Source organism: Xenopus laevis, chromosome 1S (assembly GCF_017654675.1).
Source record: "Xenopus laevis strain J_2021 chromosome 1S, Xenopus_laevis_v10.1, whole genome shotgun sequence".
NCBI classification, from domain to species: domain Eukaryota; kingdom Metazoa; phylum Chordata; class Amphibia; order Anura; family Pipidae; genus Xenopus; species Xenopus laevis.
This window is the reverse complement of record NC_054372.1, coordinates 177,820,047-177,838,826: the sequence shown is the minus strand read 5'-3', so window position 1 is coordinate 177,838,826 and position 18,780 is coordinate 177,820,047. Positions and strand designations below refer to the sequence as shown.

Here is an 18,780-nt window from a genome sequence, read left to right as displayed (position 1 = left end):
ATTTTAAAATTGAATATAAAAAAATCTGTTTGCTCTTTTGAGAAATGGATTTCAGTGCAGAATTTTGCTGGAGCAGCACTATTAACTGATTCATTTTGAAAAAAATGTTTTTTCCCATGACAGTATCCCTTTAAGTAAATATTGCCATTTTACATCTCTTGCCTTGAACCACCATTTTGTGATGGTCTGTGTGCTGCCTCAGAGATCACCTGACCAGAAATACTGCAGCTCTAACCGTAACAGGAAGAAGTGTGGAAGCAAAACCCAGAACTCTGTCTGTTAATTGGCTCATGTGACCTAACATGTATGGTTTGTTTGGTATGTTTGTGTGCACCTTGAATCATACGATCCCAGGGGGCTGCCCTTATTTTTTAAAATGGCAGTTTTAAATATTCATTTTGGGAGTATAGTTTTCCTTTAAGATGCCTAAAGGCTCTTATGGTATACCCTACATCCCTGACTGGAAGACCACCCACCTGTACTTGTCTTGGACACAACAATGTGTATTCAACAGATATATCTGATGTTGTTAATATAAATTTGTCTCCTGTGGTGTTCTAATCGTAGATCGGGTATCTCCTATTTTTCATACGGAAAATAAACACTTATTATGTAAGCAAAATTCCTGATTATTCTTAGATCAATTTAGTAAATCATTTGCATATTAATAGAATGTTTCTTCATATGTTTGCAGGTGCTCCAGACCCCACAGCCGGTGCTAGCATAGATGATGAAAACTGCTGGCATTTAGATGAAGAACAAGTCCAGGAACAGGTCAAGTTGTTCCTCTCCCAAGGAGGTTATCATGGATCAGGGAAGCAACTGAATTTGCTCTTTGCAAAGGTATGATCATATAATGCAGGACTCGACATTTCAAATAAGCATATTTATAAACCTGCAAACTAAATAAAGAAAATATGGGGCGGATCTTTCTGCATTTTAATAAAGAACTTATGGAGAAATGGAACAATTCCCCCTTAGAGTGTGAATTCCATAAGGAAAAGCTCTGTTGCTATTTTAAAAAGTGTGTGTGCTAGTTAGGAAGTGTAGGAAATTTATGCAATTCTAAGTTTATTGAATTCATTTGCAGCAAAATGTAAGACACCAGTGTAGTAGCTGCACAAAGTGGTTAAGAAACTTTATCTATTATCTGAAAACATGTTATTCAGAAAGAAACATGACGGTACTATTTCCTCAAATAATTTTTCAATAATCTGCATTTTCTCTGTCTGTAAACAGCTGAATTGTCATGTATTAAGTGCTAGCGTAAATCATTGCCAATTGCAAAATAACTCTCTTGGGTTTATCCATGCTGAAATGTGTTGTAGTAGCCAAATAGGTGCTGTATTGTCCAGAAAACCTCCATGTCCCAAGCATTTCAGAGTCGAAAATCCCATACCTGTACTCAAAAGGGCCTATTTGTAATAAAATAATGTATGTATAGAATGAACACTCCAGCAGCACTCCAAAAAGGTGAAATTGGGGTTTTATTCATGCTGTCAACAAGGTAACGTTTCAGGCTGCTCTGGACCTTAATCAAGAGGCTTGATAAAGGGCCTAAATAGCCCGAAACGTTGCCTTGTTGGTGACCCGAATAGAATCCTGATTTCACCTTTTTTGAGTGCTGCTGGAGTGTTTATTCTATAGTATATCTTACCCTGCAAAGAGGGGATTGCAGCTTTGCACCCCGTGCTTTAAAGAACGGATCCATGTGCAAGTATAGCACTGCGATTATTTTAGTAAATGTATGTATATTTATTTAGCACTGTACAGCAGAACAATACATTGGCAGTCAAGTAGAAAAGAATACATAGTTTTTTGTAAGCTAATCTCTAATAACCATCTATGTAATATACATTGTTTCTACCATAGTCCCTCTGCTATCCGTCACAAACACGCATGATTCTAACCTTCTCACAAATACTGCTGCATCTCTCTGCTGCCAGGTCTCATAAGCACAATGGACTCCTGATCTGTTTGGTCATTTTTGGCAGGTGAGGGAAATGCTGAAGATGAGGGACTCCAATGGAGCTCGTATGTTAACGTTAATTACGGAGCAGTTCATGGCTGATCCTCGTCTTTCCCTTTGGAGGCAACAAGGCACTGCAATGACTGACAAGTATAGGCAGCTCTGGGATGAACTAGGTAATTGATTTTATAAAATCTTATTTCATTTATAGCCAGCTGATTCCATGTTTGTAGACTGGATTTTATTAAGTGATGACAAACGACTAAGTCTTGTAGGTTGGTTGGTGGCCATAAATCCCTTGGCAGTTGACAGCTGGTTCTGTGCTTTTTCAGCCTCTTCTGCTTTAAATAAATGCCTTGGTGTTGGTTCAGTCCTATTTTTCCGTCCATATGTGTTGCATGTCACCTAAAGCATCCCTCCCAGTGACAGCTGATGTGCATTGCATTGATTTATGTTGACATACAGCCCAGTAGTATTCCAATTTAGATGGCAGGAGCCTAGGTCAATAATGTCATATGGCAATGAAGTTTTTTTTGTGAACATCAGATCTACAGCATTTTATTTCTTTTGGTGAGCTTCCGGAGGGTGTTGCACAGCCTGGATCCAAATGGTACCAGTCCTAATAAACACATTGATTGCTTCATTATGTCTTGCACAGTCTTCTACCTTATTACGAACTCTACTGCTGTAGAAAGTCTGGTTATGGAGGCTCAGTTTGCAGATTTGGTGCTTTCTCTATAGCTTTCTGGTCATTGATGTTTCAGATATATTTATACAGCAGAAACATCTAGTCCTGCAATAATTACCTTGTTGGACCCCTGTGTGTAAAAATAAAAAAAAATCATTGTGGGAGGCACCAGGACCTTAAAACTATTGCACCTGGAAGAGTCTCAAATGTAAACCTCCCTGTTTTTCTGAGAATAGTGTAGTCTAGTCCCATGAGATGGCAGTAAACTTTAAAGTAGGTCTGTTCTCTGCTGTTCTGGTTTCAACCCCTGGATGGGTGATCTCCACAGAGGTATACAGTTATACCGTTCACCACAGTGTTCTCTCCTGCAGTTTCAGAGAGTTGCAACGTTGATTGCTGGTTGGGAGGAATTAACACAGCCTGGCTTAAATTAGACGGAAAGTCGTTAACCACTTGGGGGGTGCCAAACGCTAGGCACCCCCAAGTGAATGTATTTACTTACCAGGCCTCCTATCGGCAAAAACTGCACTGGCCCAGGGTTGTTCCAATGAGCACCATGGTGCGATGCTCTTCCATCTTCCTCTTTCTTTATGCAGCTGCGCATGTGCAAATGCTAAGAATTCAGCTTTTTCATTCCACTGCGCATGCGTCTGCCCCGGGAAATTTAAAGACAGAAGAAGCCAGAAGAGGATCTCTCCATGGTGCTCACTGGAATAACCCCGGCCTATGCAGTTTTCTGCTGATAGGAGCAGCAGCCCAGGGTTTCAGGTAAGTAAATACATTCACTTAGGAATGCCTAAAATTTGGCACCCCCAAGTGGTTAACAATTTTCCTTGTCCTTTAAGAACAGTGTTAAATTTCTATATTTGTGTTGGAGTGTAAAAGCTGTGCCCTTCACTGGCCGCAAAAACCCTTTCCGCTCTTCCCTTTTGCAATTCTTGCAGCTTAACTAGAAGTGTGTATATATAGCCAAATGTGTCACTCCAGTGTTTTGTATCAACATGGTGGTTGTGTATGTCCTCAAACTGGAAACCAAGATTTCTGATGTTTAATATTTAATTGTTAGCTTTTGACATTTGGGTCATCTCATTGTTGTATGTGATGTGTGGGTTGTGCTAAACATACTGTGTAAGGTGTTGGTGTAAGATAGGAATCTGTGGCTGGGCTGACTAGGAAAGACGGTGTCCTTTATGTCAAAGAATCTTTTGAAGAGTATTCCTGATTCAATGCCCGGCACATCAATCCATTCTGCTAGCACAAATGGGAAGGTGTCCGCAGGCCTTTATTTGAAGACTAACTCTGTCTTTAATGTGAGAAAGAAGAAATGCCGAAGACTGCTATGCTCAGCCAGATGCCTGACTGGACTAAATTTTGTTGGCAAATGGAAACTGCAAATTAATTGGTGTTTTCTGCTCACTCCTGGCTGTGAAATGAAATTGGAAGCCCTTTGGCAACACGGAGAACATAGGAGCTGAATACAAATGTTACACGTCACCACTGGGATTCACTGGCGGACAATGGCATTCTCGCAAACACCGGGCCATTATCAATCATCTAAAATGGGGATTATATCCAAGCTAAAAGCCACATTTGCCATTTGCTGCAATTTATATGTCGGTTTAGCAATAGACAAGTGACAAATTAAAAAAAAAAAAAAGTAGCCACATTCATAACAGCCTTTCATTGGTACTCATAGCCACAAATGAATCATTATACTTGTCAACCTTAAAGCAAACTGTAATTGGTGCAGCTACTGTTATCAAAGTGAGGCCGTTCATTTGACAGTTTAATAAAGCTGAAATTGTTAAATTAAATTCCAGAAGTTTAATTTGATGGCAGCAGGCAGGTAAAAGAATTCCCGTCCAGTATTTGTATCTGGGCGAGCGGGCAAGTCCTAACAGCTTGTTAGCACATAGATTACTACTTGCAAAACCTTGTCTTTGTTTAGGGCTGTTCAACAGAATGGGTTTTTCTGGTCTAGTGCATGAGTTTATGGCTCTTGATATAAATTTCAATTTTTATTTAATTTTTGTCATTTAAGTAGAAGTATGGTCTTGCTTCTATTGGTCCCTCCACCCACAGCTCATTAAAACCTCTATCTTACTGGCAGGCCCCCAGCACCTGTGTACCCAGGGTAAAGAAAAGGGGACTCATAATTTCTGGCTACTGGCTGCTACAGGTTTTAATATGACAACTGCAGTAGTGCTTTACTAAGGATTAGGGATGCACCGAATCCAGGATTCGGTTCGGTATTCGGCCAGAATTCAGCCGTTTTCAGCAGGATTCTGCCGAATCCTTCTGGCCGAACCGAATGCAAGTCCTAATTTGCATATGCAAATAAGGGGAGGGGGAAATCGCATGACTTTGTCCCAAATGTTTCACAAAGGATTCAGGGGTTTGGCCGAATCCAAAATAGTGGATTTGGTGCATCCCTACTAAGGATACGTCATTATCCCTTATTATAGTGTGTTTAGCATGGCAGCTTTGTTGTAGTTTGGTTGTTGTACCTTAGGAAATGCAGAAGGCTATGTATTGTTTTGTTTGCCTATATAAATATTCATAATAAAAATCAGCAAAAGACATCATGTTTTTTTTTGTCAAACACTTTCGACTTTTTCACCACCACCTTGCGTTCACTTTTAGGGCAGAGACACGTGTGGAGATACGGCGAGATTGTAGCCAGCTAGAATCTAAATCGCCGGCGGGATGGCACTCGAGTGTTTCATTTTCCGAAGTGGCCCAAAGTTTCCTCATGGGGCAACTTTGGGCGACTTTAAAAGCACTGCGTATCTTGACAGCGCTATATAAATAAATGATGATGATGAAAAAAATGATGATGACTTTGGAAAGCAATGCATTCCGAGTGCCATCCTGCCATCGATTTTGATTCTAGTCGGAGAAGGCAGTTCGGGGAGATTAGTCGCCCGAAGAAAAGGTGGTTTGTCGCCGGGTGACTAATCTCCCCGAGTCTCCACGTGTCTCTGCCCTAGGATTTAAACATTTTAAGCTTTACTGCGATGTCCAAAGATGTTTATATTTTTGAAGAAAGACAAAACCAGAAGATGTTTGAAAAAAAAAAAAATGCAAACTGAAGGGAATGCGTTTACTTTTAGTCCTTTCACACACAATTTTCTTTTAGTTTCATTTGGCTCCCAGCCCCCAACTTGTAAATAGAATGCAGTGCTCAGAAGAGCACGGACTCCCCCTTGTCATCAGAAATCTATTGCATTAATCAACCAGCCAGTGTGAAATGCATGGGGAGTGATTATACTATCATGCACAATACAATCAGCATGAAGCACTTGTCAAGACCAATATATCAATGTTTAATTCAGTAATCGAATGAATTGGAGCAAAATGAGACATTCTGTTCTTGTAAGAGGCACAGCCCTTAGCACAGGTTCTTTGTGTGCAGCTCATACAAGTCATTGTGATTTCCCCATTATCTGCTGTGTGGCTTGTTGTTGTTGTGGTTATTGTTGTTGTTGGCCTCTTTTGCATCAAATTGCTTAACAAAACAACTGGATTTGGTCTGTGACCTAAGGAAAAAGTGTCCATAGGACCCCTGGAAATGCTTAATCTGTTATAATGGGAAGTAATGAAACAACAACAGAAAGTGCAATTAATTGTTCCGTTTGTAACCGGCATCTACAGGAAATGTAAATCTACATATGGCTAAAGCAGCTGATGTTTCTTGCCCAGGAAGCTGTAAGCAACATTGCCAAAACAGGAAGTGATGACAGAACAGGATGATGGCTTCTGGTCTTGGCAATGTACATGTTTAATGTGTTGGCTTCCTGGGAATATTATTTACACAGATTTGGACTAGAACACAAACTAAAAATTGTAACGAAGAGAACAAACGTACTAATCCTCCTATGGCTTTAAGATTAAATCTTTCTATCAATAATTTTTAAATTGCTATTTAAACATTTTTTTAAAGTTTGTTTATTATGATCAGAAACGTGCAGTGTGCAAAACTACCGACATGAAATGTCATGCAGTCCTCAAAACTGTACCTAGTAAAGCTGGCAACACAGACTGCATTGTATGTCTGTTGACCCCCTTTGAGTTATATGGGGTTATATATTTCTTTGGCAGATCAGGAGCAATTCATCTGTCAACAAGTTTAAAAAATCTGATGACTGTACAAATAATTAATTTGATTCAACCGTTTCTAAAGACTTGTATTATCAACGATACATGCAACATGACTGGGACCATATCAGTCCATTGATGTGATTCTTGCCTAATGAATCTGCATAGGCCTGGATTATGATCCGGTCGGTCAAATAATCAGATCAATCAGTTTTTCCCCAGTGTGTGGATTGCCAGATCAGGCAAACTTCTCCTGTTGGCCATACAAGCAGATATTTCCATGTACGGATAGCTTTATAGCAGCTGTGAAGTTTGCTAGAAGCAGACCAGACAAAATCACAACAACTAAAATGTTTCTAAAGTCTAAATAGAATGTTAGAAATGCTGTATTTTGTATACTAAATATAAACATGAACTTACTGCACCAGAAGCCGAATAAGACAAATGATTTATGCTTTCAAAGCTGGCGCAGGGGGCTGTCATCTTGTAACTTTGATAAACATCTTTGCAAGACAAAGGCTACGCACATGCTCAGTGTGGTCTGGGCTTCAGTTGGGAGGTTAACCTTAGGAATCGTCCTAAATGATCAAAACAGCACAAGTCAAATAATATTTGCCATAGAAGCCAATACAGCAAGACTGATTAATAATCAGAATAAACACGCGGTCTGCGGATACATTTCTCTACAGGGAAACAATTTGAAAGTATGAACGTTTTCCTGCAGAGCAGTTAGTGTCTGTCTGAAGTTTCCTATCCGCAGCTGTGAGAGCAGGTAAAATGAAGCGGGGATTTCACTGCATACAGTCAGGTTTATTATAAAAATGATAGACCTTTTTTAATTAAAGTATATTGTAGATAGATTTCTTTATATTAAATAAAGTAAAAATGGGATTTAATTTTTTTGCCTTAATATCCCCTTTAAAGGGGAACTATCCCGAAAATGAAAACTTAATAGAAATACTGGAATAAAAAACTTTCTTAATAGTCAATTAAAAATTCTGTACCATTTCTGAAAAAAATGAGTTTATCTTCACTATTCAGATATTGATGTTAGATCCAATATATCTTATTAGGGGACTCCTTTTGCCTAGAAGATGCCTAGTGAACATAAACTTGATTATTTCAGAAATGGTACAGCATTTTTAATTGATTGTATTTGGAAAGTTTCTTATTTCAGTATGCTGAAGCTTATAATATATATCCTTTCCATTTTCATGATTGTAGAAGAGGGCAATATATAAATCAAGTCTGTTACTTCCCCATTATATGAAGTCCACTAGGTGTCAATGACTGACTAGAGCTACAGGATGGCAACTTCCACACATACACTAAACCAGAGCTTCAATGCACCCAGCAGAAGAGACAGGCACCTTTTCCAAACCAAGCAAATAAAACCTTCATTTGCATACTGATACAAAACAGCGAAGCCCTTAAAACGTTACTCTGGCTTTATAGAACGGCAGTTCTGCAAGTCTGGTATTGGTAACAAGTCTGCATAACTTCATACAAATAGGATTTCAATGTTCTTTTAATATGTGGCCCATTGACCTGACTTTTGGTCACATTCTGTTATCAGAAGGAACCAGTACAGTGGCAGGGTTTGTGTGTGGACAACAAAGTCCTGATAAATCTGTTTTCTTATCTGATACCTTTATTTGCTGTTTGAATGCCTTCCAACTGCTATAAATGAGATTTCTTTACCAATTTCCCACTGTGCTGGATGCTTTGAAATGCTTAGCTGCCAAGCCACAGAAAAGAATGCCTAACAAAGACTCTAGTGTCTCTAATGACTTTGTGTTCACACTACTAGCCTGAAAACTGCAGAAAGGAACGGTGTATTGGTTGCTTCATGGTTTAGTAGTCACTCACCTTAGATCACATATGTGATCTTCAAGGCTTTAAAGCACAGTGAGGGCAAGTATCTGGAACTGGATATGCACCAAATCCACAACTGCAGCTGACTGCTCATTTACATATGCAAAGTTGGACTGAAAAAATCATAGCAAAGTCTTCAGTTGTCACATGGTCTAAAGGCATGCAATATTTTAGGCTTTGGGTTTGATTGACCATCTCCTGCAAAAAGAGTTGGATTTGGCCAAATCCAAGACCCTTGTCTCTCATGGGCATTTCTGAGCAGAGAGGGCTGCCAACTGTCACAGCCACGTCTGCATTAGCTGCCTGCTTTCCATAGCACTGTGGGAAATGCTGACAGGCGGATAGGGGCAATTTGATTGCTGCTGTTTTCCACCTGATTGCAGTAAAATGCTAATAGTTATGACACATGGGGCTATTTGACAGCTTTTGTGCCCTTAGCTTTTTGATATGCAGCTGTCGATGTTCTTCCCCCCTCCTGACACTACTTCCCATTCAGTTAAAGGGGACACACATACGTACTATGGAAGATGATGGCAGTGTCAGGCAGCAATTGCTCTGATGCTTGTGTTGACATTCAAAGGGGGCTTTTATTTATGAATATGACATTTTATGTATTTATGGACATCAGAGCCAAAAGATATGTATAAGATACATATGTTGTAATTCCGTGTTAGATGTCATGTTCAGATTTGTCTTTATGGACCGTTAAAAGGCAGTGTTTCACCACAAGTTCAATGAATAGAGATTGGGCTGAACATACATTTTACTCGTGACATGCATTTTGTCACAAGTAAAATGTATGTTCAGCCCAATCTCTATTCATTGAACTTGTGGTGAAACACTGCGGTGAAAGGGCATTTTACCCTTGAGGGAAACCTGGAAGCTAAAGCTACTCCATGCTTGGTCCTTGCAAGGCAGATAATCGCATCACAAGTGCACAGATAATACCCCTTCATAATGGTCTTTCTTTCTGTGCATTCTTAATCTAATTATCTTCCTAGCAAGGACCAAACATGGAGTAGCTTCAGCTATTTAGCTCAAGATAAAAAAAACATACTTTTTGCCTAATGTTGTAAGTGCAAAAAAAAAAAATCTGTTCAGCCCAAGCTCTGATTTGATGGGCAAATCTGACCCATTTCGCTTTGCTGAAAACTTGCGAAATGCATTGAAGTCTTAATGGCGACATTTTTTATTTTACCCATTGGTGTCTATGGGTGATACCAAGTGAAACCTGATGGCTTATCACTAGCCATAAACACAAAACTGGGTGACACGTCTAATGCTAATCCTGCCCCTTTAAAGTGATTGTATAGTGTTCACCCTGAATTGAACTTAATGGGCGTTCATTAGAACTTCATTATAGGGCTACATGGGTCCAGCGCCACTCAGTGTTTATAGAAGGGGCTCTTTAGTGACATTTTTGCACAGGGGTTTTATTTTTATTTATTTATTTATTAAATTGTAGAATTTACTGCTCCGTCTCATTCAGCAAATCTTCTCAAGTGTGCAAAAGGGAAAAAGGGGGGAAAAAAGGAATCTTTAATGAGCAAATGTAGTATTGCTAAATAGCACTTTCAGACATCTTCACGCTGCTGTCAGAGTTCACGTTGGTGAAGAGACAGCTGATTAAAAAAAAAAAGAAATCTTTCCATGTGCAAATTGGAAACGTATTCAGAGGAACCCGTTATGCAGTGTCAGGGATGCAGATTGTGAACTGATGGTATGTGTGAAATGTCAGCGCAAATTAGATTTCACTCGGAGTTCTTCCATGCAAAAAAAGAAAAACAAATTTATTGGTTAACCTAATTACTAAAATAATGGCAATGAAAAGCAGTCTCATCCCATTAAGAGCATATAAAACCCTGATGAATGGTCACGGAATGACACGTGACTCGAACATCAGACTGGACGAGAATTTCTTTTGTGTGGTTTCAGGTGTATCATTCATGTGTGCTCAGCATTGTACACTGGGCAGATTTGTTTTTGCAAGGGCAGCCAGTCTGACTTGTAGAATAAGACTTATGCCTATACAAACAGCCTTTCATGGGCTGTATATTTAATTATGTCTAGAAATGGCAAAAACCGCTGCCCTTCACTTGACAAACCTTGAGATTAATATGGTTGATTTTAGATAATGGTATTGAGCCAATGTACACGGAGTAGGAATGTAGAATCTATTTCTTGTTGCAGCAAATTGCTGTATGTTGCATCCCCGGATAGCTCCTCTCATTAGCTTAAAATTCTGAATAACTTTTTTTTATTAGATAAAGTTGCATAGTCCCAAGAAACATCAGATTTTCAGGTGAGCAGCTGTTGCCCAGATTGATTTGCCTCCTTCATTCGTCCCTCACCGTAATGGACGTCAGGGATTAAAGCCTCTTCAGCCTTCCATCCGAAAAGCATTGCTTTATAGCATAGAGACCCATTAAGGTTAAAACGACTGACTGCAAGTTGGTTTTATGGCAAAAGCTGCATCACAGGCGTTCCCTATGGAATCCTTGTTAAAGGCATGTACTGAAGGAAGTTGCTAAAAATATACTGGGGACACAAGGGGTTGAATTATTTGTTATATTGATCAAGTAAAGCGGTGGGATTTCCCAAACACACTCATTCTGATACATTATATTGTTGAATTGTACTGAATATTCTTCTGTGTTAAAAGCAATTGTGTTTGTAATTTTATTTTTGTTGCAATTATATTTTAAGCCTATGAGTAAAGGTGGCCATAGACGTAGAGAAACAAGCGGATCTCTCCCGATATGCCCACATTGAAGTGGGCTATATCGGGCTGATCCGATCATGTGCCCTAGGGCCCAACGATATGATCATAATGGATCCAACGGGATTTTTTTTAACCTGCCCGATCGAGATCTGGCCGACTTACATTGATCGGGGAAGCTTGTTTATTGTTCTTTGGAGAAGACACACATCCCACTCATCTAAAAGATCTGGATAAATTAGTGCCTTGCAGTGAGCAAATTATCCATCATAGGAACACGTACGGTCAGGTCTAGAGGACCTGATGTCTGTTCAATTTACTGGCTGGCCCGACACTTGTTACTTTATCTTTTAAAACAAGGTTTGAATATGAAAGACAAAGAATCCCTGATACCTCAATAGTTTAGCCTTGTCTCTAAATAGCCCAAATTAGTGATAGGGAGCTTCCCAGGGGCAACAGAATAAATTCATGAAAAAAAGAAAACTTAATCCCCTGTACTAGTGGAGCTACACCTATATAAGGTAAAAAAAAAATTCAAAAAGCTGTTATTGAATCTTAATGTAAGGAGCTCCAGCTAAAAACACAGACATAATAAAATAGACAACACACTGTGAAACTTGGACTCCATAGTTGAGCATATGTCACAACCTCAAAAATTGCAATAATTATGGAAAAAGCACAGTTCTAATTACCCAGATACATAATAGATATGTCCAATGTGGTACTCAATCCATAGCCATATGATTGTAATAAAAGTACCAACAAAAGCATAATAAAACTAGCCAAAGTGACCCTCAACTCTCTAAATTTAACTATTTAAATATGTTGATCAGGCTGGACACCGTTAATAGTTCTCACATCACTACTAATATAGTAAACAAGTCCATTATTCCCAAGAAAATTGGCCTATTGAACCATCAAGTCAATTAAATTCTTCCCTTCATCTGAACCCCAAGCACCACCCCAAACAAAACTTTTAGTGCTAATGAACCAATCTGTATCTCCAGTATAGGACACGACTGCAAGAATTACTATATGCTATCTTGCACTTCTTGGAGACATCTGTTTGGCACTGCCAAGCTCTTAGTTATGCTTAACCTTTATTATGAAACCTTTCTCTTTTTCTGCAACTTAAAGGAAAAGTACTTATGCATTCAGCTATTGCTTGTTCCCTTAAAGTAAGGGTCATACTTAATATGCATTTGTTATGAATGTACGTTGTGAACTGAACAGTGTCTGAAATGTTCACCTTGTACATAGTAATTTTTACTTCACATGTGCTTTAATATCTTATAATAGGTATTTGTGCCACTGTATTGCCATTGTACGTGCTCAGTGTGGATTTTGAGTTGGTGTTCTGGAATTTAATCATTTGCTATTTCATTTGGGGCCTCCGCATTCAGGTGTTGGCCATTGCTATGATAGATTTATTGATTGATTTATTTATTTTTTATAACCTAACCATACATTTATTTTGCCAATTTGTCTTCCCATTAGGTGCTTTATGGATGTGCATAGTACTGAACCCCCATTGCAAATCAGAACAGAAGGCCGTTTGGCTGAAACAGCTAAAAAAATGGAACAGTGTTGATGTCTGTCCTTGGGAGGATGGAAACCATGGCAATGAGCTGCCCAACTTAACCAACGCCTTGCCTCAGGGTGGAAATGCCAATCAGGGTAAGGAAAACTGAACGCTGTAAAAAAAAAGAAAAGAAAAAAAAGCCTGTACATAATACAAATAGGACTGACAAATATAAAGAACCAGTTGCCTGTTTGTTACCAAAGAAATTAGCTGTAATTTGCACTCTTCCTTTCAGATGTCTCTACCACCATTTTAAAGACTTGTACCGCGTTGGCGGTAATGTTTACAATTTAGATAGTAAGTCTTTGCATCTAGCTTCCTTCCTACTGTTGCACCGATATTATAATGGTAATTTTTTGCTGTCATTGACCATCCTGCATACTGTTATATGTGAACCTGAGTGTGTTGTGTTCCAGAGGAGCTCCGAATATAATGCTAGCAGCACCTCCCTTTTCATCCTGCCCTCAATCACCCATCAACCATTTTGAAAAGCTTTCCACTCATTGGTGCACCTACTATTTCAATCAATCAGGTCATTTCTAGGGATTTCCACTATTTTAGGATTCTGGTGAATCCTTTGTGAGAGATTCTTCCGAATACTGAGCTGAATCCCAGCTCTGATTGGGAATGGGTAAGGATAACTTAATTGTTGGTGTGACGAAAAAGGCCCGTGAGGTTTAGGATTCAGATGTTGTTAGGCCAGGTATGTGGATTCAGCCAAATCCACGTCCTCCTGAAAAAAGGCCGAATCCTGAACCAAATCCTGGCTTTAGAGCATTCCTAATCATTTGATTGCACTGTGCAATTTTGTACAAGCCTGCTGGGTGTTTTTTGTTTTTTATTTTTCTCGAACACCTCAATTTTGAGTTTCGCCAGACTCCTATAATCGGATATGCAGTTGCACCTAGACTTTGTAAGATCTGTTGTGTTGTGTAGTCATAGCTATCTCATTTATTTTCTGCACAAGCATTTACAGCAGTCTTTCATATTTGTGGACAGTGTTGCTCTTTATCAAAGCGGCAAAAAAAAATGTGCAATTTCCTGCTGTCCCACAGATTCATCACACCGGCCTCATCGGACAGTGTTCACGCGAGCAATAGAGGCCTGTGATCTCCACTGGCAAGATAGCCACTTACAGCACATTATTAGCAACGACCTTTATACCAACTACTGTTACCATGACAACACTGAAAACTCCCTCTTCGATTCTCGTGGGTGGCCCCTCTGGCATGGTATGTAGCACAGCCAAGTGCCTGTGACTTGTTCGCTTTGTTCATATTTCTTTGGTGTTGGGAATAGCTGTGGGTTGATGAAATACTGGGTGATCAGGGCTAATTTGTGTTCTCATACTAAGGGAAAATAAAGTGGTAAAGGTCAAAAAGCTATGAGATGAGTTAAAACACAATTGTTTTTTTTTGTTCCTTCCCCATATCCTTTAGAACATGTTCCAACAGCATGCGCCAGGGTCGATGCATTGCGATCACATGGCTACCCACGGGAAGCCCTCCGACTAGCAATAGCCATAGTCAACACTCTAAGGAGACAGCAGCAAAAACGCATGGAAATTTTTCGGGTGCAGAAGAAAGGTGAGCAGTGAACAACAAAGACATTAAATTTCTGAAGGGGATTGTATTCATTTCCTAGTTACTGTGTGTGTATGTGCTAGCAAAGCGCAAATAGAGTTCAGTTCTGCAGCAGTTTAGATGGGTTGCGTTGTTGTTGTGTGGCCACACATTCATTTGTAAATTTACAGCTTTGAAGTTAAAAGAATCGCAGAAACAAATGTACCTAAAGACAAAGAATTTCCTGCTTGGCATGGATCTGCTATTTACTGGCAATGGCCTGTAATTCAACAGTTTACATGTATACTCTCAAGAAGACCTGGGGGTTTTCCTGGTAAGGGGTCTTTCTATAATTTGGCTAAAAATAAAAATGTTGAAATATGAATTTATACCTCAAGTGCAAGGCACAGTTTTATTAGAAAAACAGAAATTGTTCCTAAAAATTAGTGTGTCCTGATGGCTTTCCAGTATTTCAGAGCTTTCTGCATAATGGAATGTATTTATTATGGTTTTTAATCTTAAACAATAGACTCCTGAGCATTTATCCCGCTAAAGTATGGAGCAGCCGTAATATAATGAAACATATTCCATTGCCAGACACTAACTAAACAGACACTAAGAAGAGGTGCCTTTTACTGGCATGGTCTAATGCTAAATGTAATGTTCAAACTCTTATGGGAGAGGTAATATGATCATGGGACAGTTTGTTTCTAATCAGTGGTGAAATATTCCTGGAATGGAAAAGCTTCCACCTCTACCGAGCTTACCTCAATGACCAGTACATCATTAATCAAGCTAACTAAACATGCATATAACTTCACAAAAAAAATCAATTACTCCCCACAATGGAGCCCAACGCGTTTCATGCTTACCTAGCACTTAGTCATAGGCAATCTCTAATGTGACAATTTAACACTAAACATGCAGCGCTGCTGCCACGTAGATCCCAGCAGCTTGGAGACCACTCGTGAAATTTCCTGTTCCTTCTCCGTTATCTTCTTACCTGAATGTAAGATTTTATTTTGTAACGTTGCTTTCAAATTTCCAGTTAATGTTTTGTGAGATTAACATTATGTGTAGCTCCTCCTTTCACAGCTGGCGGAAGCCATTTTTACTCTGATAGCTGTGTTGTCAAAAAGTTTGAGTGGCAGTTATTTATTATACACGTATGGGATCCGTTATCTGGAAACACGTTATCCAGAAAGCTCCAAATTAAAGAGACTGTCTCCCATAGACTCCCATTTTATCCAGATTTCTAAAAATGATTTCCTTTTTTCTCTGTAATAAGAAAATAGTAGCTTGTACTTGATCCAATCTAAGATATAATGAATCCTTATGGGAAGCAAAACCAGTCTATTGGGCTTATTTAATGTTTCCATGATTTTCTAACAGACTTAAGGTATGAAGATCCAAATTAAAAGATCATTTATCTGGAAAACCCCAGGTCCCGTACCTGTACTACATTTGGGAGCCAGATGTAATTCACTTTCTTTCTTCTACGCAGATTTGGTTCACAAAGGGATAACATCAATAACAAATCTTGAAGGCTGGGTTGGCCATCCATTGGATCCCATTGGTACTCTGTTTAGCAGCCTGATGGAAGCCTGTAGAGTGGATGATGAGGGTTTTCATGGGTTCTCTGATTTTGCAGGTAATTTCTGGTTTCATCTGAATAGTGTAGATTCTATTATTTGGCCATGTTTTTTATATATCATTACCTGATCACACTATAGTCTCCTCCAGCTTTCTAAGCTAAAATTCTAATGGTGGAATTTCTGTTTGTCAGCTGTGACTCAGATCCGTTTCTTTGCTCAGCACACAGCCTCCTTCATGCAATGATTTCAATATATATCTGGATACCACTGTTTGTAATGAATGATTGATAGTGTTTCTGCTGCAGCCTTTATTAACTTCTAAGTAGGTATTATTGAGGTTTGTCATGAGGCATTGTGTAGGGCTTTTATGCTGTAACCTTCTGTTTCCAGCAGGAAATTAAATTCTTTATTTTGATTTCTTTGTGATGCTTGAAAATGTATTCCAGCCTAAATTGCAAAAATGTAAATGTCTGCTGAGTGTATGTGGGGAATAGAATAATAGAGGCTGATATAAAGAATTGGACATGTATAGGTGTGCATAGCATAGGGGGACATGTGTTTGCAACTTTGATCAGGACTAAAGACATTACTCAGAGTAATTGTTTAAGCGAGGGGAAGAAAGCCCCCTCTTCCCTCTAGAGCAGTGATCCCCAACCAGTAGCTCGTGAGCAACATGTTGCTCTCCAACCTCTTGGATGTTGCTCTCGGTGTCCTCAAACCAGGTGCTTATTTTTTAATTCCAGACTTGGAAGCATAAAAACGAAGTATAGTGCCAAGCAGAGCGTCCTGTAGACTGCCAGTCCACATAGGTGCTACCAAATAGCCCTTATTTGGCACTCCATGCTACATGCTTGTGTTGTTCCCCAACTCTTTTTACATTTGAATGTGGCTGAATGGTAAAAAAAAAGTTTGGGGATCCCTGCTCTAGAGCTTGCATTCTATATTCGGTTCTAGGAATCAAAATATCTTTCAATTTTATTTAAACGGTTTTCTCATAGTGGGCGCCCCTACGCCCACTGCCCTTTGTCGCCCCTGTCCCCTCCCCTTTTATCATCTGGACCGGAGCAATAGGGATTGGCGCACTGGAAATTTAACAAAATAATTGTATCTCCAGTACACCCACTGTTTTTGAATCAATGTGGGTGTGGTTGAGCAGCATGCCGCCCCCATAAAATCCTGCCACCCTAGGCCCGGGCCTAGGTGGCCTTCCCACAAATCCGGGCCTGACTACGTCCGAATGTGTTGTGCTGGCTTCATCAAATTTTTATTTTTTTTTCTTCCCAGACGGCTTTGGCCATTGCAGATCTCTAGAATACCAACACCTGTCCCCCCACAAGTTCTTGGAAGAAGGGGAATCTTATTTAACGTTGGCTGTGGAGGTAGCGCTGATCGGTCTAGGGCAACAACGAATAATGCCAGATGGGCTGTACGCACAAGAGAAGGTTTGTAGGAACGAGGAGCAACTCATTTCTAAGCTGCAAGAAATCGATTTGGATGACACTCTAGTGAAAATATTCCGAAAGCAAGCAGTCTTCCTATTAGAAGGTGAGGTCAATGCGTTAATCAGTTTTTTTCAGACAGGTTTATGTAAAGCATTCATGGAGTTTCCAAATAAGAAATCATATCAACAAATTGTGTGCTTTACTTATCACTTTATATCCAATTAGACCCATGATTGTATCTGCAAAAGCTTCATCTATTTACTGGAGTTGCTGTTGATGGCTATGGAGAATCCCTTATCCTAAGCAGTTAATATAAAAGCCTCTCTCGTGTACAAATGTAGGAAATGAAAACAAGATTTGCCTGGTTCCCTTATTTGTCTATTTATGGAAATTATACAATCCTTGTGTAAAAAAAAAAAAAAGTGAATGGATAGAGGCCTATTGAATCCCAAAGCTCTGTGGTCAGCCAGTTACAATGCATGGTAAACATTATGCCAGTTCATTTTAATATACATCAAAAGCCAAAAAGATGGACGGCACTCCGATCGAACAGAAAGCAGGTTTATTGCATACTCCTACAAGGATCTTACGCCTTACGTATTTCGGGATTCAATCCCTCAATCATAGCCTATGATTAAGGGATTGAATCCCGAAACGCGTAAGGCGTAAAATCCTTGCAGGAGTATGCAATAAACCTGCTTTCTGTTTGATCAGAGTGCCGTCCATCTTTTTGGCTTTTGATGTGGATTTGAGCAGTAGGGACGCTGTGGTCTGCGCACCTGACAAGGAGTAAAAGGAACAGTTTATGGGAAGGTGAGCTTAAGAGCGGTCCCTTTTGGTTTGAGTGATTCATTTTAATATACCTATGTATATGTTTTTGAAAATAAACTCCATATCTTTTTTGAATGTTTTTTTTCCCCCTTCTCCATCCAACCCTGAATAAAGTGAAATTCTAGCATTGACCATGAAGCTTGTGAAGACTTAATGGGCACAATACAGTAGTGCTCTTTGCTCCCTGTACTTCAGCAGCTCCCACTCCAGCCTGTACAAGAAAGATTTGTCTTTTCCGTGCCTTGCACTCTGCTTTTCTCAAGTGATCAAACTCCGCTTGGTATAAACAAAGCTCTTACAGCTCTTCACATGGCCCATACAATGTGTGTGTGTGTGTGTGTGTGTGTGTGTGTGTATATACCTTATTCCACCAGCAGCTACACAATAGGGGTGGCACACTAAGCAGAATTCTCCAGTAA

At 39.5% G+C, this 18,780-nt stretch overlaps 1 protein-coding gene across 2 annotated transcripts in view; it reads left to right on the top strand.

Annotated features, from left to right (window-relative positions):
* The window catches only part of LOC108704433 (zinc finger SWIM domain-containing protein 6), an 87,369-nt gene that overhangs the window by 58,867 nt on the left and 9,722 nt on the right, over positions 1-18,780 (top strand). For both annotated transcript variants that reach the window (XM_041580561.1, XM_018240991.2), the window contains 7 exons: positions 695-843; positions 1,995-2,145; positions 12,847-13,026; positions 13,987-14,163; positions 14,371-14,517; positions 15,998-16,144; positions 17,373-17,633. In XM_041580561.1, the coding sequence (XP_041436495.1) occupies positions 695-843; positions 1,995-2,145; positions 12,847-13,026; positions 13,987-14,163; positions 14,371-14,517; positions 15,998-16,144; positions 17,373-17,633 (1,212 nt within the window). The remainder of the gene's footprint in view (positions 1-694; positions 844-1,994; positions 2,146-12,846; positions 13,027-13,986; positions 14,164-14,370; positions 14,518-15,997; positions 16,145-17,372; positions 17,634-18,780) is intronic.